General features: G+C 51.9%; 1 protein-coding gene across 1 annotated transcript in view; it reads right to left on the minus strand.

Moving 5' to 3' along the window:
- Positions 1–24,327, minus strand: part of KCNK5 (potassium two pore domain channel subfamily K member 5) — a 40,536-nt gene extending 16,209 nt beyond the window's left edge. Inside the window, exon 1 of the mRNA XM_025382916.1 lies at positions 23,593–24,327. Coding sequence (XP_025238701.1) covers positions 23,593–23,778 — 186 coding nt within the window. The 5' untranslated portion in view covers positions 23,779–24,327. The remainder of the gene's footprint in view (positions 1–23,592) is intronic.
- Positions 24,328–24,538: the final 211 nt, after the last annotated feature.

A 24,538-nucleotide genomic window follows, 5' to 3' on the forward strand; every position in this document is an offset into this window, starting at 1 on the left:
TTTCAGCTGGGACCCCTTGAGCCTGTCCAGCTGGGCAGAGCAGCCTCCCCCATTCCTCCATAAGGCTGTGGGTCACTAGGGAGAGGCTTTCCTTCTAAGGTGGGGTTAGGCAGCTCTAACCCAAGCCCCTGCACTTGGATTGGGCCCCTGGCCCATTGTCCTTTCCAGGGAAGCCAGCAGAGCTCTCAGGCCTGGCTCACTCCTCCCTGACTTGGCTAACGAGGGCCTGAGTCAGCATCTCCGCACCAAAGCCCCACATTCATCAAGTACCTCTCACCCATAACTCCTCTACCACTGTCTCATCTGAGACCTAAGACCCTGAAGGGAAACCAGGCAAAATGGATACACTATTCCCATTCTGTAGATGAGGAATCTACAGAGAGGCTAGAAAGATGGTGAAGCCACACAGCAAGCTGGTGACCGAGCACAGAGCAGGTGAGGCCCCGTCCACAGAACAATCAGCCTTCCACTCCCCACCCGGAAGTGGGCTGAGAAACACCAACCAAAGCACAGCAGGGAAGGTGCAGGTAGACACTGGTGACATAGCAGAGATAAAGGGCTGTGCTGTGTGGTCACACCCACGGATCTGACCTGACTACGAGTTAGGGTAAGCAAGTGCCTACGCTCCCTACCCCATTCCCCTGCAGATGCCTCAGATTTACCCTGACCTTGAGGTGGGGTCAAGGAGCAGCCACAGGAAGCCACCAGCCACTCAAGGTTTCTAAAAACAGTCCTTGGAGCAGGCCAGAAAGGAGGCCATGGGAACTGCTGACTCACCAGCTCCCCATCCCAGGCCAATGACCTGAGGGAGGTACAGTTCACGGGCCGCTCGGCTGCCCCTCGCGTGCTTGCCTGATTCCTGTCCTCCCAAACCCAGGTCTACACTGGCACACAAGCTGGGCTGACCAGTCCCTCCACACAAAAATCATGCATGGGCTCTGTGAGCAGTACGGGGAGATGGCAGAGGGGAATGGTCACTTCTGGGTTCCAAACCCTGACTCCAGCATCCACTAGTGGGTGGGGCATGTCTTATCATGTCTCTGAGCTTAATGGTCTGTATCTGGAAAACAAGAATCACGGCTTCACTGTGTTGATTACAAAAAATGATGAACGGCTCAGTGCTGGGCACATGGGGCGTGTTCCAGAAATGAGCACTGGGAAGGAAAGTAAATGTGACTATTATTGATCTGTGAATAGAAGAAGGGGCTTGGGGAGGATGCCTCCATTCTGAGGGTCTGTGTCCACTGAACGTGGCCTTCAGAGCTGGGGAGTTGGGCTAGGTGTTGATAGCAATGCTTTCCTTCATTTACCACCTCCTGGGCATGGGCCAGTCCCTCCGGCTCAGCAGTTCTCCACCCCCCTGTGCTTTGCAGGTGCCTTCCTGCAGCTCACTCTCACTTCAACCAAGTTTCATCTCAATGTCTCCTCCTCAAAGAGATCATGACACCTGAAACACTAAGCCTCAGTCCCGCTCCCGCTCCTCACCTCACTGCACTGATCACTACCTGACATTCTACTAGGCATCTGTTTCTCTGGCTTCCTAGTTATCTACCCTAAATAGATCATGAGCCCTACAAGGAGAGACTCATGCATTCCTTAATCACAGAACAGAGCCTAGCTCTAGTAGGTGCTCAAGTATTTGCCAGATGAATGACTGAGTCTCCAAGACGTGTGCCTGCCTTCCAAGGCAGGACGGTGGGCTCTGGCTCCACTGGAGAACGCAGGGAGCCCAGACAGATGCAGGTACAGTGCGGGTTGATGACCATTTCCAGGCCCTGGGGCCTCCTCCCTACACCACCTGTCTGCAAACCCAAAGCCCCCGGAAGGTTCTAGCCCTGGTGAGTCAGTTCCCCTGCGGACTCTGGAACCATCAGGATTCCAGAGGAAGGAGGCAGGTGGGTGAGGAGGGGTGGGGAGGAGCTGAGGGATGTCTGGGTGTCTGAAGGCCTGATGGCCCCAGCTCTCCCCATGCATGCTGCTGCTTTCCTGCCCTCCCAGCAGCGGAAAGGAAGGATGCTCCGATCCATGAAGCTCCTTAGTCCTGGTGGCTGCCAGTCCTGTTCCCCTGGACACATCTGCCTGCCCTGGCCCCCCTTGCCGGGGGCTCTAAGGACAAGGCTCACCACTGCCAATACCGCCAGACTCCTACCTCCCTGGGAGGAAGCTGGCATCTGACCCCTGTGCCACATTTGTCTCTCTAGGTTACATCTGTACCCTTGAACACAGTTGGAGCTGATGCCACCACACCTCTCGCCTCTCAGAATTCCCCTGACAAACCTAGCAAATTCCCCAACCCAGGGGCCTCCTCACCTGCTCTTCCCTCCTCCCCCACCCCATGCCTGTGGCTGGCAGCTTCGGGTAATAAGTAACTGCCATCCTTGAGGGCTGAGGTTCTGATAAGAGATGATTAACGCTACCCATTTATTATAATTTAAGATTATCAAGTGGTTAAACTGTAAACCTCTTCATTAATTAAAAAAGAAAAGCCCATGAGGAACCAGGAGATGGGATTAATCCTGTACCAAGGGTGGGGCCGCTGGGTTTCTCTCCCCCTATGAAGTATGCTCCCTGCCTGCTTAATACACAACATTCCCCTTCCCACTCAAACCGGGACCCCAAGGAGCTCATTCGAGGAGCTGGTTTGCTCATCCACCATGGCCTCTGAGCATGATCTTGCCCCCATCCTTCTTCTCAAAGCCCCCTGCAGGATCCTCCTGAGAGCCAACCACCTGTCCCAAAATCCTTCCTTATTGTCTGACTCTAACCTAAATCCCTCCGGCTGCAGTCCAAGCCCATTTCCTTTGGTTCAGTCTGCGTCTGGAGACAGACAACAGCTGGCCTCCATCCTCTCTGGAATAAATTGTACAAGAAACTACCAGCAAACCAGCACAGACATCTTGGGATGGATGGCATTCTTTGCAGGGTGGGAGGGGGCTTTCTGCCATTATGACCCCCACATCCCGAACGCAAACCCCACCAGAAGACTGAGTCATGATTAGAGACAAGAGCAAGATCTCAATGCCCAACAACCTCAAAATCACTGGGCAAAATGCAAAGGAGGCTGGGAGCGGTGGCTCATGCCTGTAATCCCAGCACTTTGGGAGGCTGAGGCGGGCGGATCACCTGAGGTCAGGAGTTTGAGACCAGCCTGACCAACATGGTGCAACCCCGTCTCTACTAAAAATGCAAAAATTAGCCGGGCGTGGTGGTGCATGCCTGTGGTCCCAGCTACTCAGGAGGCTGAAACAGGGAGAACTGCTTGAATCTGGGAGGTGGAGGTTGCAGTGAGCCGAGATCACACCACTGTACTCCAGTCTGAGTGACAGAGTGAGACTCAGTCTCATAAAATAACTAAATAGAAAAGCAAAAGGAGTATTTAGGAGTATTACCCTAAAGTTCAGGCTCCCTGACTCAGATCTCAGGCCACATCAGTTACCCTAGGGGCTCTGGCCACCAAGGCCCCCATTTGGAAGCCACAGGGTTGCAGTTCAAAGATGATCCCCAGATAGTGTGGGAAAGAAGAGGGAACCTATACACGGGGCTGGTGTCCCCTGACCATGCACTACCCCTGCCCTCACTACCCAGGTATGCCAGAAGCACAGTCATCCCGCCTCTTCTGCCCTGTATGCATTTCCCCCCGCCAACCATCCATCCCCAGCCAACTGGGGCGTGGGACGTGACTGGGATTAAGAAACAGAGAGCCATTTTGTGCTGAAGGTATGGAAAAGTACTGCCAGGCCCTCCTAGTACAGAGAGGCTAGGCTGAGGCAAGGGATGGGGAGAGGGTTGGAAAAACCTCCAACTCCCCTAACCCGGGGCCCAGGATGAGAAGTCAGGCAACAGGAAATGGAAACTCTTCAGTCTGAGACACAGCCCCATTGTGAGATGCGAGGGGCAGAAGGAACGAGGCCACGCCTCAGACACACACACATCCTTTCTCTGCTCCACAAGGGCTGGGATTCTAAGCACAGACGTTTCCAAGCCTGTTTAACCCCTAACACCCAACCAGGCTCTGGCAAGGCCTCAGCCTTCCTGGTGGAATGAAAGAACATTTGACAGACAAGCCTGTATAGCACTGGCTCCTCCCTAGCCTGGAGTCATGACTGTGCTTTCTTCACCTGTAAAATGGGAATGATGCCACCTCCTCATCAATTCTCAAGGTTATGGATCAAAAGGCTCGATGAAGAGCATGAAGGCAGGTGCACAGGCAAGTTAGAGATGCTCTCGATGCATGAACTTCGTGTTTACAAATGACCATGGTTGTGGGGTAAGAGTGCTCTGTATGCGGCTGGGAGGACAATGAAAGAAGGGAGAGTAATGTGCCAGGTTTCTAAGTCAGGCAGGGAGCAGGCTCTATGTCTTACACAGGGAGCGGCATCCTGTCCCCCTGTGAACGGTTTTCAGTGAGTGGTAACAGGGGCAGCCACTTCTCAGACTTGCCCAGGGAGGTCCATCTCCCCTCAAGCCTGCTGAAAAAGAGCCCTTCATCCTGGGCTGCTGAGAGCTAAACAACTGTCCAAGCAGTGGACTGCCAGGACGCAGCCTGTACTCTTCATGCCCCTTGGCCCTCTCGCCATGTGTAAAATTAGGCTCCTGGCTACTTCCCAGGAAGGGTAGGGGAACAGGAGGGCAAGGTGTAGAACAGGCGGTTCTCTTCACCTTCACTCCCCCTAGGGACCCCTGAGCCATGTCCCTCTTTGGAGGCACATAAAATGTAGCTGTGCACACCTGCCATAAATGCCAGATCTAGCCAGGCACCAGCTCCCTGACCCATGCACAGGGCAACCCACCCAACCTATTAACTCAACAAAGATGGGACCAGAGTCATGGACAAACTTCCGCTGCTCAATGCAGCTCAAACCAGGGTCAACTGATTCATTAAGTGTTTGCTGAACACCAACAATGTGCCCAGGCACTGGGCAAAATAAAGGAAGTGCAAGACACAGACCCTGCCCAGGAGAATCTCATAGTTTAACAATAGACAGGCAGCAGTCAGGAAAGAGGTACATGACAGCAGAAGATGGCAGAGAAAGCAGCCAACAAACCAATAGCGAGGCCAGGACAGTTCCAGGGGCTCACTCCATGCCCCTTTCAAGCCCAAGTAACGGTGCATGAAGCAGGGCAAGAAGCCCAAACACAGATGGAAATGAGGCTCAAAAGACATGAATGAACAAGGAACCAGAGCAATCTCCCAGTCAGCTGTTCCACCCACTCTAAAAACAGTGCTCGGCCCTCCTCCCCTTCCCCTATTCCACCTTTCCTGGCCTGCAACCCCCACCATGGACCCTAAAAAAAACCTGGAAAACTCCTGAAAATTTTAGCCACCCCCTTCTTCCATTCTTTCTAGATTTGTGGTGAGAAGATACACACATAGTTTTCACCTTAAGAAGAGAAATACCTGCTTAGCTGGTAAAATCACCTGATCAGTGTACATTATGAACCATAAGGGCTGAGGGATAGTTGGTGCTTCCCTGCAGAGTAGGGAGGCTGAGAGGCTGGGCTGGAGCAGGCCATTAGAAGGAATCTGGAGACTATAAGGAAACAAGTCAGAGATCAATGAAAAAGGATTCTCTTTCTACAGCCCGGTCTACCTCCTAGGGAGCCACTGCTGAACAATCTGAGTCCACGAGGACTGACCTGGCAAGGCAATCACACGGCTTGCACAAACTACATGCTTTCTGTCAGCTGGTCCGGGGGGTGCGCTCTCCTCGGCTGTGCTTACAAGTTTTCCAGTGGATAGGACCAGAGCAGGAACGAAAGCTGACGAGGCACAGAGGGAGGCCAGATGTGGCATTAGAAACCTCGGCTTCTGACCCAATACTCTAGCACTGCCCAGGAGAACTCTCCCATGATGGAAATGCTCTGTATCTGTGCGGTCCCCTGTGGCTACTGAGCACTGGAAATGGAGCCAGTGACTGGAGAACTAAAATTGAATTTTATTAGTTTTAATTTTAAATTAAGCAGGCAGGCTGGGCGCGGTGGCTCACACCTACAATCCTAGCACTTTGGGAGGCCGACGTGGGTGGATCACATGAGGTCAGGAGTTCGAGACCAGCCTGACCAACATGGTGAAACCCCATCTCTACTAAAAATACAAAAATTAGCCGGGCATGGTGGCGAATGCCTATAGTCCCAGCTACTCTGGAGGCTGAGGCAGGAGAATCACTTGAACCCAGGAGATGGACGTTGTGGTGAGCTGAGATCATACCATTGCAGTCCAGCCTGGACAACGAGAGCAAAACTCTGTCTCAAAAAAGAAAAGAAAAAATGTAATTAAGCAGGCAGCCTGGGCATGGTGGCTCAGGCCTGTAATCCCAGCACTTTGGGAGGCTGAGGTACGCAGATCACTTGAAGTCAGGAGTTCAAGACCAGCCTAGCCAACATGGTGAAACTCCGTCCCTACAAAACATACAAAAATTAGCCGGGTGTGGTGGTGCATGCCTGTAATCCCAGCTACTCAGGAGGCTTGAGGCAGGAGAATGGCTTGAACCCAGGAAGCGGAGGTAGCAGTGAGCCAAGATGGCAACACTGCACTCCAGCGTGGGTGAGAGATTCTGTCTCAAAAAATATGTAAGTAAGCAGGCATAATGATTAGTAATATCAAGTCAAAAAGGTAAAATTGTATAGCGGCATGTGGGTAATGACTACCATACTAGTACCAAGATTGTATCAAGCACATCCTACCTGCAGCCTCCTTTGGCAGAGCCTGCCTCCCCGGGACCCTCAGGATGACCCATGTCATGGGCCACTGTCCATAGCACGTTCCTGACTTTGGATTACACACAGTCCTGTGCTGTTTCAAGTCTTGCCTGTGCTTGTGTTTTCCGTTCATCTGAAGGACAGGGCAAGTCTTGGGCCCCCATGGGACTGGGTGGAGCTGAGAGCACACTGGGTCCAAGGCTGCACTCGTCCATGGGCCTCTGCAGGACTCCCCTCCCAGACCACACCACCTTTGTGTGGGACACGGATCAACACTGGGAATAGCCGGATGGGTGTTTCTGGCCCTGCCACACTCTCTTCTCGGTGACTCTCTGTCCTGGTATCCTATCTCCAACTTGGTCTGCAGACCAAAGGCTCACCTAGTTTCTCTTGTCCTTCTCCTCAAAGCATTCCACAGCACTGCTGTGCAGGAAGCTAGCAGTCTGCTATCTAAATTTAAAGACTCAAAAGACAAGAACGAACTAGGCTTGAAAGACATGAATGAACTAGGACCAGAGCATCTCCCAGTCAGGTGTTCACTACAGTCCCCAGGAACCAACCCAGGTTGGTATCCTTGGGGGGGGATTGGTTCCAAGACCCCCTGTGGACACCCATATCTGCAGTGCTCAAGTCCCACAGTCAGTCCTTTGGAGCTCACAGATACGAAGGGTCAGCTATACACTTTTAGTGATTATAGAAGTGATACTGGTTTTCAGAGTATGTTCTGCTAAAACCAGAGGTTTGTATACCTCATACATTAAAAATAACCAGTGTGGAAGTGGCTAATGGTACAAGCATATATTTTATCCCTTAAAAAATTGAGTTATTTGTTATAAAAGCAACACGAGCACATTACAGAAAATGTGAGAGGCAGAGAAAGAAAAAGTCATCAATAATCCTGTCTCCCCAGCTCAGCCCTGCCTGGCTTCTGTTTTTAAATTGAGTTTCTATGACTCAATACTAACGGAGAGAACCACACGCTTTAACTTGCATCTCCCTGCTTTCCGCACCCCCTCATCTCGCTTTTGTATAACTTGAAGTCTGGTTCATGCCTCAGGCCCACTTTGAGAAACACCAAATGGAAGCACCAGGTCCCTATTCCAGCCTGTCAAAGGGTCTCCCATGCCACAGGCCAGAGCCCACCAATTCAGTAAGCACCGATTAAATTGTGTGCAGAGCAGTGGGGAAGAGGAGTGTAAGAGTGTGTATACACAGGTGGGAAGCTGGCCTCAGGCAGCTTAGAGTCTAGGGAAAATTTTAAGATGTGTACATAGGCCGGGTGTGGTGGCTCATGCCTATAATCCCAGCACTTTGGGAGGCTGAGGTGGGCAGATCACGAGGTCAGAAGTTCCAGACCAGTCTGGACAACATAGTGAAACCCTGTTTCTACTAAAAATACAAAAAAATTAGCCAGGTGTGGCGGTGTGCGCCTGTAATCCCAGCTACTCGGGAGGCTGAGGCAGGAGAATCATGTGAACCCGGGAGGTGGAGGTTGCAGTGAGCTGAGATCGTACCACTGCACTCCAGCCTGGGTGACAGTGAGAGACTCTGTCTCAAAAAAAATAAAGATGTGTACACAATAACCCCAACACTGGGTAGGTGGAGATAGAGGGTCTGACCACATGCAGCAGCTTTCAGTCTCAGAGCATTCCAAAAAGAGAGGCTGTGCCAAAACTCAGTTCTGTGAACTCTGAATTTCCAGTGTGGTTGGTGGTGACAGGAACTTTCTAGAACAGGACCCAAAAGTACCTGCCTCGGCTGTGGGAGCCTGCCCTGGGTTTAGACAGACATACTCCCAGAGCAATGCTGACACACGCTTTCACCAGGCAACCTATTGACCTGTCTAAACAGAGCAGAGTGTGACCAGCTAGGAGGGCACTGCATGGATGATGGGCAGAGGGGTATGGTCAGCACAGCTAGGAGGGCACTGCATGGATGATGGGCAGAGGGGTATGGTTAGCACCCAGCACATCTGTTGGCTTGGGGGAGAATCTGGCCCGGCAGGACGCCCACTGCAGGGGCTAGTGACAGTTTTCCAGATTGTTTCCCAGGAGGTGGGCCCGGCTGAAGGGCAGAGGGGGGCTCTGTCGGTGCTGCCTCTGGGTTTGGGGGCTGTTGGGAGAGAGGCCAAATGAGAGAGAGAAACACGGCTTCATGGTTCAGGACATTCATTAATAATTACCCTCATGCTTGGTGCTAGGTTTTAGATCCAATCAGGTACAAACCCAGGGCTTGCAGGGAGGGAGGGAGGGGAGAGAAGGGTGGAGACCAGGCAACAGCCCCCGTGCAATGTCCTCTGACCCAGGGCAGAGGAGCCTAGGGGGTAATGGAGCTAGAAAGGAGGTAACCCCCAGGCCAGGGTCAGGGGAGCCACCTAAACAGCCCAAGCCTAGAGGAACTTTTCTACCCTGAAGCACACGGGCCCTCACAATATGCCCCACCCCAACTCAATCCATAATATGCATTGCATGGTGACCTGCTCCCACCACGGTATGGCCCCACCAACCTCAAACGCAGAAATGATGTCCAGTAATTCATTCCCACAACCTTAATCCAGCAATGGGCATACAGCTGGCACTTACTAAGTGTTTTTGGCCTTATTGAACACGTGCTCAGCTCAGAGAGGTGCAGTGACCTGGACTAAACACACAGCAAATCAGCAGAGCTGGCCCAGGACTCAGCTGTCTTCTAGTCCCCCAACTGTGGGTGAGTGCAACTCTCTGGGCCATGCATTTGGGTGGATTGCAGGGCTGAGGCTAGAGTCTGGGAGATGGGGGAGGTGGGGTGTTGAAAAGCTGTTAATCAGAACACCCTCCCTTTTCCTGCTAGGCCGGGGGGTGCTGACAAGACACTACTGCCTCGGCTCGCCCCGCTTCGCCCACTCAGCACTTATCCCCTTGGCGAGAAGCAGCCCTTCCACTCGCTGCTCCGAAGGGGGCAGGGATGCTGAGAAGAGAAGGGCACCCTTCCAAAGCTAACACTGTCAGGATGCATTCCACTGCCCGGGAGGTGAGAATTTTATTTGAACAGGAGTGATAGGGAAGGTAGGGGATGGACGTCTTTCTCCTCCAGAGAGTCTGTGAATAGGTGCCTACCTCCCTCCTGCACCGGGGGCATGAGAGGAGCAGGAACCTTGCATTAGACACAAAGGGTACCCAAGCCAAAGTAAACATCCATACAGGGCCCCGCCCTGAAGTCCTTGGCATGCTACAGAATAACCTGTTCCAAACCATGTGGGCAAGACTAAAGCGATACCCTCCCAAGGTGCAGACCAGAGTCCAGCTAGAGGTTAACCCTAGGAAACAAAGCGGGTGGATGTGACACAGCACGGGTTTAGCTGACTGGGAGGTCAGACAGAAACACAGCGAAGAGGCAATTAGATCTCCACTACCTGATTCTTCCTTGGGGATTTTAGTCTCAGGGTCCCCTGACCACAGACCTGTCAAGCAGTAGGGGTTAGAAGCACTCAACAAAAGTCAGGGGCCTATTAGGGCTGTCAGGATAGGTGTGGGGGAGGGGCTGGGGATTGAGTTAACAGTCCCACCTCTGAGCTGTGGCACCCACTTATGTAGCCAAAATGTCAAACAAAACTATATATGGGGCTGGGCGTGGTGCCTCGCGCCTGTAATCCCAGCACCTTGGGAGGCCAAGGCGGCCAGATCACCTGAGGTCAGGAGTTGGAGACCAGCCTGGCCAACATGGCGAACCTGTGTCTCCACTAAAAATACAAAAAAAAATTGCCAGACGTGGTGGTGCGCACCTGTAATCCCAGCTACTCAGGAGGCTGAGCCTGGAGAATCACTTGAACCTGGGAGGTGGAGGTTGCAGTGAGCTGAGATCGTACCACTGCACCCCAGCCTGGGTGACAGAGTGAGACTCCGCCTCAAAACAAAATGTAACAAAAAAACTATATATGGTCGATGTGGTCAGGAAACAGCAGTACTTTGGGGTCAGAACTCAGAAGACTGAACAGTGCAGAGCCGGGCAGCAAAGGGGCCAGCTAACACATGCACGGGGCACCTCCTGGGTGCTGAGAATGAGGTGTGTGTGGAAAACCCAGTCTCAAGGAGTAGCTTGTAGCCTAGCAAGATTCGAAAGACTGGCAGCAATTTAGGACACGACAGCCTCTACGTGAGGCAACTGCAAAGCTCTGGCTCTGGACTCAGAGGGCCTGGGTTCAAGCCACTAACTAGCTCTGTGACCTCGACTAAGTTACCCTCTGCCTCGGTTGCCTTGCAAAATTAGGTTCCCCACAGTGCCTGTCACTTAGCGTTGTTGGGAAATCGAGACAATGTAGGCCACGGCAGCTGCCATTATGGCTGACATGCGGGGCTGGTGTGACTCTCCTTGCTACCACCTCCCAAAGTCCTTTCTGTCATCAGTGGATACGAACGTCGAGTTCTTTGTAAAAGTTGAAACTCACTGCCAGGTGCGGTGGCTCACGCCTGTAATCCCAGCACTTTGGGAGGCCAAGGTATGCAGATCACCTGAGTTTGGGAGTTCGAGACCAGCCTGACCAACATGGAGAAACCCTGTTTCTACTAAAAATACAAAATTAGCTGGGTGTGGTGGTGCATGCCTGTAATCCCAGCTACTCCTTGGGAGGCTGAGGCGGGAGAATCTCTTAAACCCGGGAGGCGGAGATTGCAGTGAGCCTACCATTGTACTCTAGCCTGGGCAACAAGAGCAAAACTCCATCTCAAAAAACAAACAAACACTGCCGGGCGCGGTGGCTCAAGCCTGTAATCCCAGCACTTTGGGAGGCCGAGACGGGCGGATCACGAGGTCAGGAGATCGAGACCATCCTGGCTAACATGGTGAAACCCCGTCTCTACTAAAAAATATAAAAAACTAGCCGGGCGCGGTGACGGGCGCCTGTAGTCCCAGCTACTCGGGAGGCTGAGGCAGGAGAATGGCGGGAACCCGGGAGGCGGAGCTTGCAGTGAGCTGAGATCCGGCCACTGCACTCCAGCCTGGGCGGCAGTGAGACTCCGTCTCAAACAAACAAACAAACAAACAAACACACTATTCGTGTGCAGGGGTGTAAAATGAATCTCCTCCGTTGGAAGCTGGCCCCTGGAGTTTCCTGTCTGTAGTGTGGCTGACTGGGATCAACGGCAGGGGTCCAGAAAGAGGCGGGAACACACAAGCTGGAGAGTCCAAATCACTCAGGGCCACAGCCAGGGCTTTGGTTTAGTCTAAGAACTAAAGAGGAGATGTTGGAGGGTCTTCTGAGTTTTGAGATCACGATCTCACTATCAGGATCCCTGACTGCTGGGGCAGTGATCTGATGGGAACCCTACTAGGAGATGTGGCAATCACCTTTCTTTGGGGCACAGCTTCCAAGAAGCCTTCCCTAATTGCCCCACTTAGCTCTAATTGCTCCTTTATTGTACTTCCCCCACCCCTGGTGAGCAGAGTAACCTTGGGCAAGTTACATAACCTCCCAAGGTCTGGGCCTTGACTCAGGAGGCTGGAGGCCAGTTAAATAACCACTAAGCTCCCTCGGCCTCACATTTTATGACTTGCTGCCACGACTGGTGCCCAGAGCATGAGCCACCCCCTGCCAACCTCCAAGACAGGCTGGAGAAACCAGCCAACAGCTCCTTAGGTGCAGACGCAGGAGGAGCAAAGTCCAGGGCTGGAGAGACTCCCTGGGGAGCAGGCAGGCATCACATCCTTTCTGCCTGAGGCCCTGGCTGGCCCAGAAAAACATCCTCCTTTCCCAGCCTGGGGTTCAACACAATTTCAACTTTTGCCTCTTATCTGGGAAACTAGTGGGAGGGGAAGCTGGTGCTCAAGATCACAGGAAGGGGCGTGTTGGAGCAGGTTAGGAAATCAGGTAGGCCAGTTTAGTGTAAGTAGAAGTAGTCTGCACCCCAAAATACCATCAAGAGCTTTTTCAACTTAAAGGCCTTTTTTTTTTGAGACGGAGTCTAGCTCTGTCACCCAGGCTAGAGTGCAGTGGCGTAATTTCGGCTCACTGCCACCTCCGCCTCCCAGGTTCAAGCAATTCTCCTGCCTCAGTCTCCTGAGTAGCTGCGAGTTCAGGTGCCCACCACCACGTCCAGCTAATTTTTGTATTTTTAGTAGAGACAGGGTTTCACTGTGTTGGCCAGGCTGGTCTTGAACTCCTGACCTCCTGATCCACCCACTCAGGCCTCCCAAAGTGCTGGGATTACAAGCGTGAGTCACTGTGCCCAGCCTAAAGGCCATTTTAAAAGGGATTAGAAATAAAGTAAGAATGGCCCAGGGATGAAAGGCCTGGATCTGGGTAGGCTGTGCTGTTAGAGTAAGCTGAACTTGGTTCTAGACATTGTTCTGCCCCCAGCTAATCCTCACCAGGCCTTGGTGTCCCCATCCAGCAAAGGGGATGGCATCCATTTGGCTGCCAGACCTCCCAGAGTCAGGCCCACAAAGTCATAGAAGGAAGGTCTCAGAAGAATGGGTCCGCAGAGACCCGTGGTAAGGGCAGGTTGGGGTGCACATGAGCACAGTCTGTGTAGCTGCAGGCGTCTTAGAGGACTGGGTGGTGTACCTGGTGCTGCTGGCAACACCCCGCAAATACTTTGCTCCTTCCCCCTGGAGTGGTGCAGGCTCCAGTCATGCCAAAGGTGCCCCCAGCTAGGGAGCTGCCCTTCTCCACGGCAAACGCTGTGGGCCTCCCCGCCAACTCCGCTTCTCAGAAGCCTCTGAAGATCAAAGAAGTCTCCACAAGGAAGGGGCCAGGAGGCGGTTTTTCTCCCACCCCAGCTCATCCACTTGCCCTCCTGGTTTCCACAGAGAGGCAGGGACCAGGGCTCATTCTCTTGGAGCAGTCCTTCAACAGGTCTGGGTACACAGTATGTGCTTAGTAAAAGATGTGCTGAATGAGCAACTGGATGGTTTGCTCTGTCTCAAGTTCCTTGAAAGCAAAAACCACGGCTCCCCTCCAGCACCAAGGGCAGACCTGCTCAATATGCTCTTGCTGACCTCTGCTGCCTGGGCCTTATTTCACAGGGGAAAGGAATTTGGGAAAAGTTGATGGAACAAGGGATGGGGGTAGGGGAAGAAGAAGAGGGGGCTCCTGGTGATAAACAGACTCAGGCAGGGAGAGCAGTTTATTCTGTAAAGTCCCTCCATCAAAGGGGAGAGGATAATAATAAGCTGGTCTTGAAGGCTGCCTCCAGCTGGAAGCTGCACTGAGTGAGTCTTACAGGCATTTCCTCTTGCAAGGTGGGTATAATTAGTTCCATTTTCAGATGATGCAATGGGCTCAAGGGCTCACAATTTGTAAAGGCAGAGAGGTGGTATTAAATCCCAGGTGTGACTTGAATGCTGGTCCTTAACCAGGTTCCACTCCAGCCTGGGCAACAGAGTGAGACTCTGTTTCAAAAAATAATAATAAAAATAAAATAATGGCACCCCTACTCCTTCCACGACTTAGAGCCTGTGAGACCAAGGACCAGAGTCCGGGTCTGGGGCACCTGGCTTCATTCACTGGGCTGTGACCTTGCAAGAGGCTTGGCTACACTGACTAGACTTCCAACCAAAAGGGACACACAGCTTTTGGCATCCCCCTGAGCTGAGCACAGTGCCAGACAGACGGACACAACAAACGGAGCAGGACTGAAATCCACACACTCACTGAGCATCCTGAGAGCCAGGCCTGGCAACACAGGCCCAGGGCTGGGAAGACATGGCCACTGCCCACGAAGGTTGCAAACGGTCTAGCTGGACCTAACAAGCACTCTAAGCCTTTTTGAATGAATGGATGAGTCCAGAGAGGGAAAATCTGGCCAGGGGCACACAGCATAAACCAGTTTACAGGTAAAAGTAGAACCCAGGTTAGAATAAGTTTTTTCCTACACAGTAGTTCAGATGAGGGTTCCTTATCCCTAGCCCCAAGCACGGAAGCACTCGGACAAATGGAAGGGGGCTCTGCTGTGTCCTCCCCACCCAATGTGGCCAACAAGGCCCCTGGCAGCCCTATAGGACTGGAGACTACACCACTGAGCGAAGCAGGTCCTGCTACCAGCTGTCCTGCACAGCTTCTCTCCCAGACTCAGGGGGCCAGCATCCCCGCTCACAGGAGGGGCCCAGCAAAGCAGCTGCAGCCAGATTACAGTGGGGCACGGGAGGTGACAACAGTCATAAGTACACATCCCTGCCTAAATATTTCAGCAGGAAACCCAAATATTTAGATGGAGGAGAGGAAAAAGAATGCACATTTCAAAGCCAATCGAAGATGAGAGGGGAGGCGGGTAGTATCTGCCCCGAGTGAGGGCCCAGCTCTGATCCCAGACCCTGGGTAACCATCAGCCAGGGAGAACACCCGTGAGACCATCTGGTCCCAGGAATTCTCCAGAAAAGTTTTAACCAAGGCCTGGGACAAGCCAGACCTGAGCAGAGCCCTGCTAGAACAGAGAAAGAAGGAAACCATCCCTATTTTTAGGTGTTGACCATCAACAGTTTTAGGTGGTTAATTTGCAGGAAATAGAAAACAGTGGGTGACTGACTCCACTAGGAGAAACTTGATGGGTTTTATCATCTTCCCTTGTCCCCATCCCCAGATTAGGAGCTCACTGCATGGTGGGTCCTGCAGGGTGGTGTCAGGGACAGAGTACACAGAGGAACTGGGTACAGGAACAGCAGCTAATACGTAGCCGGTCACCTGTTACCTGTGCTAAACATGTTAACATGTTAACATAGATTCTATGGGCATGAGGGACATACTGTACTATTACCCCATTTCGCAGATGAGATGACTTGCTCAATGAGGTCATACAGCTCAGTATCCTGAACTCTTAGCGCCATGCACCCTGAGACTCTGAGGACACCACATATGCCCTGTACTTTCTTGCCTCTATGCTTTGCTCCCTGCTTTTCCCACCTTCAAGGTAGCCTCACACAGAAGAGAATAGTTCATAGTGTGAGCTCTGGGTTCAAAACCTCGTCCTTCCACTTCCTAGCTATGCAGCCTCAGACAAGTTATTCAACCTCTATGGTCCATTCTGTTGCTTCTACTGTGAGGTCGAGCTGATCATGGCACCTACTGCAAAGGGTGGCTGCCATGATACAATGAGATGATGCACATCAGTGGCTCCCACAGCCTGGGGCCATGTAAGTGCTTGTAACTATTGGTTGCCCAAGCCTGTCGCTCCCAGCCCCTGGCTCCACCTCCACTTACGGACAAGATCGAAGGCTCGGAGTCAACAAGGGGGATTGAATCTCAGTCCTCTACCCAGCAGTGTAGACCTAGGCAAGTCACCTGGCCTCTGGTTTCCTGTCCAATGGGAATAGCAATACCTAGCCCACAGAACTGGTTCAAGGAGACACCTGGTAGGCACTCCACAGCATGCTCACAGGGCTACTGCCCATGCCACTCACCCTTCAACCCTTCAAGCCTGCCTTCTTCTAAGTGCAGGAGTAAAAATTCATCTCTTGCCCTGGTGCACACCTGGAGCCCCCAGGTGCACTTACCAACATCAATCTGGTAACAGCTCCTTACTATTCTTCCTCCAGGTTAGGGGCCCCCTGAGGGCAGGGGCTGTGTTTTGTTTGGAGCCAGGTCTTCCACAGGCCAAGGAGTTTGGCTACAGGCCTCAGAAAACAGAAAATGAATCCCCCCAGCCCCTTGAACCTTTGCCCATCTCTCCAGCCTCTTCCATCTACAACCCACCACTGAGCACTCCGGACTGTTATTTCCTCTCATTTTACCACTGCAGCCCAATTATCTTTCCTCAGCTGCACCGAGCTCCAGAGGGTTAACGACTCTCCAATATCTGAGGCTTCACCAAGCGCAGAAAGGATAGCCAGTAGGCAGGGCCCCTTCTGTGTTTCCAACTCCACTGCATCCAGGTCTCTGAGGTCCAGAGATTGGGATAACGGCTCACCAGAAACCTAGAGGCCTTAGGCAGCTGAACAGAGCTACAGCTGGAGCACACCACCCCCACTTCTACATAAAGGGACAGCGAAGATGCAATCTGGGAAGGTCACCAAACGGGAGAGGGAATGTCTTTGGCTGGGCCAGGGACCCAGACCTGGACCTCCCAGTGGGGCTCAAACTAGAGTGTGAAGGTCAGTGGGTTTTTCTGGGGGCTGCAGGCTCTACGGGCTTTCTGGGAAAACCCACACTACATCACATCAGCAGGAGAGAGGAAGGAGGGGGTGTCCTTATCAGAACACCCACAGAGTGAAGGCATCAGCCCACAGAAAAGTCGTTAGAGTAGAATGTTCCACTTCTTTTATGCTGTAAATGGCTGTGGAGGAAACTTTCTGAAATGTTGTTCCCTCCCCTACTTGAAAAATGCAAAACTTTGATGGAGTTCAAATTCCTTGGCAACACAGAAGAGCTTAGTCATGTGACTCTCACCTCCCTGGCCTGTGGCTACAGCCTGGTGGGTCCATCCTGCAGAACACCTCCCCAAGGGCTACGGGCAAGAGACAGCCACCATCCCCATCCCGTTTCCAGTTCTTTAGAAGTTTGGTTGATACACACCCAGAAGTAGGATCACTGCATCACTCAGTAGTTTTATTTTTTTTTTTTTTTTTTTTTTTTTTGAGACGGAGTCTCGCTGTGTCACCCAGGCTGGAGTGCAGTGGCGCGATCTCGGCTCACTGCAAGCTCCGCCTCCCGGGTTTATGCCATTCTCCTGCCTCAGCCTCCGAGTAGCTGGGACTACAGGCGCCCGCCACCACGCCCGGCTAGTTTTTTGTATTTTTAGTAGAGACGGGGTTTCACCATGTTAGCCTCCATACTATTTTTCACAGTGGTTGTACCACTGTGCAAAGCAAAAGAAAGACTACATGACTCCACTTAGGAGACATCTAAAGTAGTTAAGTTCACAGAAACAGAAAGTAGAATGGTGGTTACCAGGGGCTGGGTAGAGAGGGGGAAGAAGAACTGTTGTTGAAGGGGGTATAATTTCAGTGTTGCAAAATGAAAAAGTTCTGGAGATCTGTTTCATAACTGTAAATTTACTTAATACTGCTGAGCTGGGCTTTTAACCGTGGCTAACATGGTAAATTATATGTTTCTGTGTTTTTTGCATTTAAAAAATTCAGTTGACATTCTCTCTATTCTAGGAAGATCTTCCTGATTCTTTGTAATACCAATGAGATGCCCACGACACCTGTGCAGACACTGCTCCATTGCAGCATAGGAATATCTGGGCATAGCAGAAATGGCAGCTAACACTTAGCATTTACGACGTGCCACAGACTATTCTAAGCAAACTATGGTGTGGCTTCAGAGGCCACTCCCACAACCATCAGGCGTACTGCTTGGATGGTGATTCCTTCAGCAACACCACCAAGGCCCTGCAGTGGCAGCTGGAGAAAGATCCCTAACGAGGGCAGCACATCCTGTCTCCATGTACAGCCATCCTTGGGAAGAACGGAACAGGCAAGGGCTCTTCTGCATTATTCCAGAGGTCCCTGGGGACTCAAAGAAATTTCAAAGAGATTTGCTTCCATCTTCTCCAATCCCTAAAAGGAATATTGGAAGGAGGCAAACCTATTTCGTGTGCTTTCCTATGGTCTCCTACCTCACTTCTCTGTACCACCCCAGTTCTGGCCAACTGGTTCTTGCAGCACCATGCAAATACAGCATCCCAATTTGGACAAAGACTGTCTTGGAGGCTCCACTCAGGGGTCTGGCTCCTCTGCTCCCCAAAACTTTGCACTTCTCTCCCTCTTCCCACCACCACCAACCACACACACAGTTCAGAGGCTGAGCCCAATCTGCTAGCAAACAGCCAAGTTCAAGATGAAAGCCTTTGGCCCGAGGTCAGGGCCAGTCAAGCACAACATCCAAAACCGGGGGATTGTGTTTCTTTTAAACGCCAGACTATAAATAGGGCAAAACCCCAGGAAAATATTTAAAAGCAACAATCATCACCTCCTTTGCATCCCCCACCCCCACTGGAAACTTTCAACACTTGCTAATTTCTGCCCTCCATAATTCTCTATTACTGTGCCATCTGTAATCATCCTAAGGGTTCTAGTAAAACTCTCAAAGCAATTTAATAAACATTCACTTTCACTGTTAAAAAACTCTGACCAGAGCAGTTAACTAAGGCAGACTAAGGCTTTTTTTTTGGCTGTCCTCAACTTTCGAGTGGAACATAAATAAGAAACAAGCCATTAGGAAGGGACCTCTTCAATTTCCTCTCAAAAAACCAGCTTATCCACTTTCCACTTCTGCAGTTCTAGCCAGTAAGAACTCAAGCTCGGACCCAAGGATGTGGAGGCCTCCAAGATCCTCTCTAACCAAAAGAGCTATTGTGTTCCCTTTACTTACAAAGGCAGTGAAGTGGACCAGTGCATTTTACAATTTCCAACAAGGCTTGAGACAAAGAGGGTGTTCATAGTAACCCTCAGCTTTCCAAAAAATTCAGCATACCCCATTCTAAATATTTCGGTCACATGTAATTTTGTCATATATTCCATGTTTTTATTTTTCAAATCTGGGGAGCAGGATTGGTGTTAAAAGAGTGTCAGAACCTCAAAATTGGAACTAGCCTTACTACTTTGGACTGGAGTGTGTATAGACCAGTCCAAAGGGTTCAGAAAATGAAAGGAGGTACATGTGGAAAACCTTAGAACACAAGAAAGCACTTTGGAGCTTAGGAAGGAAGGAGGCCAGTAGGATCCAAGAGGCTTCCGGGAACAGGTCAGCTATATGAGCAGTCAAGCAAAACCTGGACTTTGGTCTGGGATGCTAGACAGAGGGCAGGACCTAGGGCAACCCTACTCCACCCCCAGGAGACAAGGGACTCTCTAGAGCCACAGCAAGAAGGCCACAGTCTGCCTTCCCCAGGCTAGGAGAAAGGGCCAGTCTCCGTCTTCTGTCAGGAGTCTCTTCTCCCTTCCTTTCCCAGTTAGGTTTTTTTTTTTTTTCTTTCTTTCTTTTTTGAGACAAGGTCTTGCTCTGTCGCCCAGGCTGGAGTGCAGTGGTGCAAGCCAGGCTAACTGCAGCTTTGACCTCCCAGGTTCCTAGCTGCTCTTTCTAATCCAAGACCCCACTCTGGCTTGAGATCATCTCCTGAGAGCCCTCCCTAACCCCTCAGGCTGGACCAGCCCCTCGGTAAGTGACCTCCTGAAAACCTCTGCCGTAGCCCACACCCACAGTCTTGTTCCCAGTGGGTTTATGTATCCTTTTGTCCAGCAGCTCCGAGCCCAGCCTAATTCTTTGTATTCTGAGAGTCTTGCCCAGTGTCTGGCACATGGTGGATGCTTAATAAATGCTTGCTAATTTCCATGTACTTTGAAACATGAAACTTAGATTTGAAACCTGACTCTGCTCTATGTGATCCCAGACAAGTTACATCACCTTTTCCCCTAATTTTCCTCATTTATGGGGTGGTCTTCAAGATTAAATTAAAATAAGAATGTATATAAAATGCTTATTCAAAGTGGTCTGGCGCATGGTGGCTCTCAAATCCTTCCTGTTTCTGATCACTGACCACCAGAGGCAGAAGGCTGAGAAGGGCTGTCACTCCTCCCCTTCAGTCCCACCCCCACTGTTTTTCGGTGGGGTAGGGGTTGGGGGCTTCTGAAATGAGAAGTGCAGAGGGGTGGACTGATACATTACTTCAGTAACAGAGGCCGGGTCAGCCAGGCAACAACACAGGAGACGCCTGTATGCCATTCCCTGTGCTAGGGGAAATAGAAAATAGAATTTTCCAGCAGATCAGCGTCCAGCTGAACCAATTTCCTAAGCTCAGTCACAGAGCAACAATCTTCACAGGCCCAAGAGGGAGGTGCAAGCTCCTGGGGCAGACTGCCTGGTCATTCCCCCTCCCCGTCCCGCCCCACGGGCTGTGCCTCCTGTGGTGTCCCTGTGGCCACTCTATCTTCTCTGGGCTTCAGCTTGCTTACTTGAATACATACTGTAAAGAGTACCTGAAATAAGGCAGGTAGGTAAAGCTGCCTTCCTCAATAAATGCTAGGGTCAGGAGACCTGTTCACTTTTTATAGACATCTTGCCTAATGTTTCTACTTTATTGGAGCCTCACCAAACACTCATTTTGCAGATGAGGAAAGGAAGGCAAAGTTAAGTTACATGGCTTGATGGGTAAATGGCCAAGCCAGATAGCAAAACCAGCCTGTGCCCTCTCTCATAAAATGAGGATAACAGCACCCACAATGCCCAACACAGAGTAGGTTTGCTGTAAATGTTAACTTCCCTTGTGAGAGTTTCTGCAATTTAGGAAGAGGTTTGGAGAATGAGTCACCAAAGATCTTGCTTGAGAGCAGGGGTTCGAGATGGTTCTGAAGGCAGGAAAGAGGATGATCACGTGGCCCCAGGCTGGCGGGTCACTGAGCACTTGAAAGTCAGTCTGCACCTCACTTCAACCACAGCGGAGGGAAGGAAGAACCTGACATTCGGCGGGTATTTCTAAAGAAAGGTGACTTAACTCCCTTTCTCACACATTTGAAAGAGCACACACAACTTCCAGGGTAAGAGAAATCCCAACCCAGACTGCACCCCATCTCTTCCAACAATCTTTGTCCTACCCCAGGAATTCCTAGCTAGGGGCTCCTTCATGATTCCAAGGTGATTCAGAACCAGCTAAAACACAGAGCCTCAGGTGGAAAATGCCCAAGCAGCCAGATGGGAAAGAAGATTTTTGAGTTTTCCTTTTTCCTCAAACCAATATCCTGAGGCCTGAGGCAGTACCCCAAGTCACAAGAAAGCAGAGCAAGGCAGATTTCTGCAGATTAAAACTGATGCCAGCAAATGCTTCCACTTGTCCATTTTCATTTCTTGGGTTTTTCCTATGATGGGAGGGGACTCACCCAGTTGGGGTTGGTTTGGGAGTTTTTTTGGCCGGGGTTGAGGACAGGGCCTTCCTTGTTCAAGAACTAATCTATAATCATCTCCAAAGCAGACTGGCTTGATGCCGAAATCCTTTTTCTAAAAATTACCTGCCCATTACTTTTTTTTGGGGGGGGGGGGAGGTAAATGTTGACAGATTTAACAGGATCGCTAAATAAGAGGCATTTTGTTTGTTCAAATACCTTAAGAAGCCATCTAGCCTCCAAAACTATGACCACCAGCTGCACCCGGCTGCCTAACCTCTGGACCCACCCCACCACCACCCGGCCCCCGCCTTTCCCTTCTCCTTGTGTTTTGAAGTTTATTTTCCCACATTTAGCCTTGAATTCTTTCCTTCCTTCCCCTGCAGTGCTGGAGCAACAGCTTAGAGGGAAACACTTCGAGGGCAGCTCCAGGCTTTATCATCCTTGCCTGCCCTCTTCCCCCTCTAAACAAAGCCCTGTAACAAACTAAACAAAAACTTGTTCTCTAGAGGAATTGTTTCCTCAAGGGAAATCATAAAGTGACCCCCTCCCCATAACACCCCCCCCCCAGGGTAGATGCCCCTCAGAAGGAAGCCGTGTAGACTCTTCATGCCAGGACTCCTGCCGCTAGGAGGTAAACCAACCAACCACCTGCTTTAGCTTATCCTCCCCACCATCACCTCCCAACTGCCTCTACCCGGGAAACTGCTACAGGGCAAGAGATTCTCCACTAAAACCCAACACTAAGCCTACTGGACTAAACCTCCCCTTCCACGGGACCCCTCAGAGGACAAGTCTCCCCACACACTGCTGCCAGCAAACACCTATATGCTCATCTGTATGATGCCCATCGATCTGGGGACAAGGTTTTGATGTTTTCCAAATGCTTCCAACCTAAAAGTGCACGGCAGAAATAAGGAATGAGGAGGATGGGCTCATTCCTATTTCTCACATGGGGAAACAGAGGCTGGAAAATGAGCGACAATTAGATAGGCATAAAGTATTGGGGTGCCGCTGTAGACTAAACGTTGCTCATCAGACCTCCTTTCTGGCATCTTTCACCCTGAAAGCAATAGAACACCTTGGACAATCTACCCCACTCCCCACCTGCTGCAATCTAGAACTTTCACCCAGGTCCTGGTCATTCCCTGCACCCGGAGAGCAGGCCAAGAAGAGTTGGTGGATGAAGCTGAGCCCTCGAGAAACTGGTGTAGAGGGCCTCGGTCCCCAAATTGGCCCCAAAGTCTCAGCCAGGATAGGCAGCCCTTTTATCCTAAGTGAGGTCAATGTCACCCATTGGGCTGTGCACCAGAAGATAAGCGGTTCCCAATGCCAGCACGGAGGGAAGTCCCCCACCCACCCCAATTCCGCACACTCTCTCCTCCCCACTCGCAAAGGGACTACCCGGGTATTATTCGTTTGTGCAACCTGCTACTTTCACAAAGTTTTACTTCAAGCCCTTGAAGGATGTCTCCGCGAGATAAGCCTTCCCGGAAGCCTGAGCGCGTCCCCAGCATTCCAGGCACCACCCCTCATCCCGTGGGTTCGGGCCCCACAGAGCCCCCAGCTCCTCTCCGGAACCCTGCTGGGGGCGGGAAGACTTTGCCCAGGCTCAGGCTGGGGGACCCTCCCGCCGCTCTGCCGGGTTCACGTTTCTTAAGAAAAGCCTAGCAGGCTTGGCACTGGCCCTGGAGCGGGGAGGTGAAGACACGAGGGGATGGCACCAGGCTTGACTCCCAGACTCCGGGAGCGTCTCCAGGGAAAGATAAACGCCTTTATCCGCCCCACAGCCTCTTTCCAAGGAGGGAGGTACCGTCACACCCACACTGAAACACTATGGAGCCCAGTTCACCCGGGAATCAACTCCAATTTATCTCCGGCCAAACTAAGTTCCAAAGAGTCTCCGCGCTTGGGGGACCCCCATGTCCCTCGGGTGAACGACGGATCCTCGAAGCCTGATCCATGATGAGACATGCTCTCTCATCACCCCCTGGACCTTCCACAGGGACTGAGGGTCACCCAAAGCTGTGAAGGGGTCTTCCTTTCAGCGCCCCCTAAAGTTCAAGCCAGCTTCAGATGTATATGGGGGTACAGGCGGCGACTGACCTCTAGAATCTTGTCCAGGCCCTCCTGACCCAGGCACGGGAACTCCTTGAGCAGATGCAGCTTCTGTGTGTAGTAGTTTTTCTTGGCCTCCTTCCAGTGTGGCTCCTCCAGCACTTCGAAGATCGCCGCCCCGATGGCCAGGTAGAAGATGATGGCCGAGGTAAGCAGAGGGCCCCGGTCCACCATGGCTCCCCAGCAGCCGCCTCCTAGAGAAAGCCTCTCCTAGCCCCAGCTGCTCCCAGTCCGCCCGCCCGCCAGCCTCTGAAAACAGCTGTTTGAATTTGGAGCTCCGCATGCGCAGTGCCCGATACTCCCCCCCGCAAGCACCGCTCTCCGGACAAAGTTTCTCGGCCAAGTTGGCCAACGGAGCGCGGGGAGCTGCGTGGGGCCCCACTCACGAGGCCCGGGGTGGGCGAAAACCAGGGGGGCTGAAGGGGCGCCCTGGACCGCGGATGCGTAAGGAACGGGAGGAACACCGGACTTGACTCTGGGCAGACACGTGGATCGCTTCTCCACGCGCCGCTCCTCCGCGCTCCACTAGCTGTATGAGCCGCTCCCGCCTCCGCGCGCCTCTTTAACCAGCGCCCGGCGCGCTCTGCCCCCCTCCGGCTCCGGGCTCCGACCCGGGAGGAGCCCAGGCAGGCCCCGCCCCTTCCCCGCGCCAGCAGCCAGGCGAGCGCAGGAGCCAGCGCGAAGTGAGCGCTGGAAGAGGCTCCGCTCTCCCGGCGTTCCCGGGGTCAGCCGCCAGGGGAGGCTGCGCCGCCCGCCCAGACCTGCACGCCCCGCGGTGCCCGAGGGGTTGCGGTCTCGTGTTTGTTATTAGAGCTGGCGTGTTAACTAAAATGATTGTGACTGAGGTCAAGAGTTTATTGCTTTCGTTATTTTTTTTTTTTTTTTTTTTTTTTTTTTTTTTTTTTTTTTTTTTTGAGACGGAGTCTCGCTCTGT

Source organism: Theropithecus gelada, chromosome 4 (assembly GCF_003255815.1).
Source record: "Theropithecus gelada isolate Dixy chromosome 4, Tgel_1.0, whole genome shotgun sequence".
In the NCBI taxonomy this organism is placed as follows: Eukaryota; Metazoa; Chordata; class Mammalia; order Primates; family Cercopithecidae; genus Theropithecus; species Theropithecus gelada.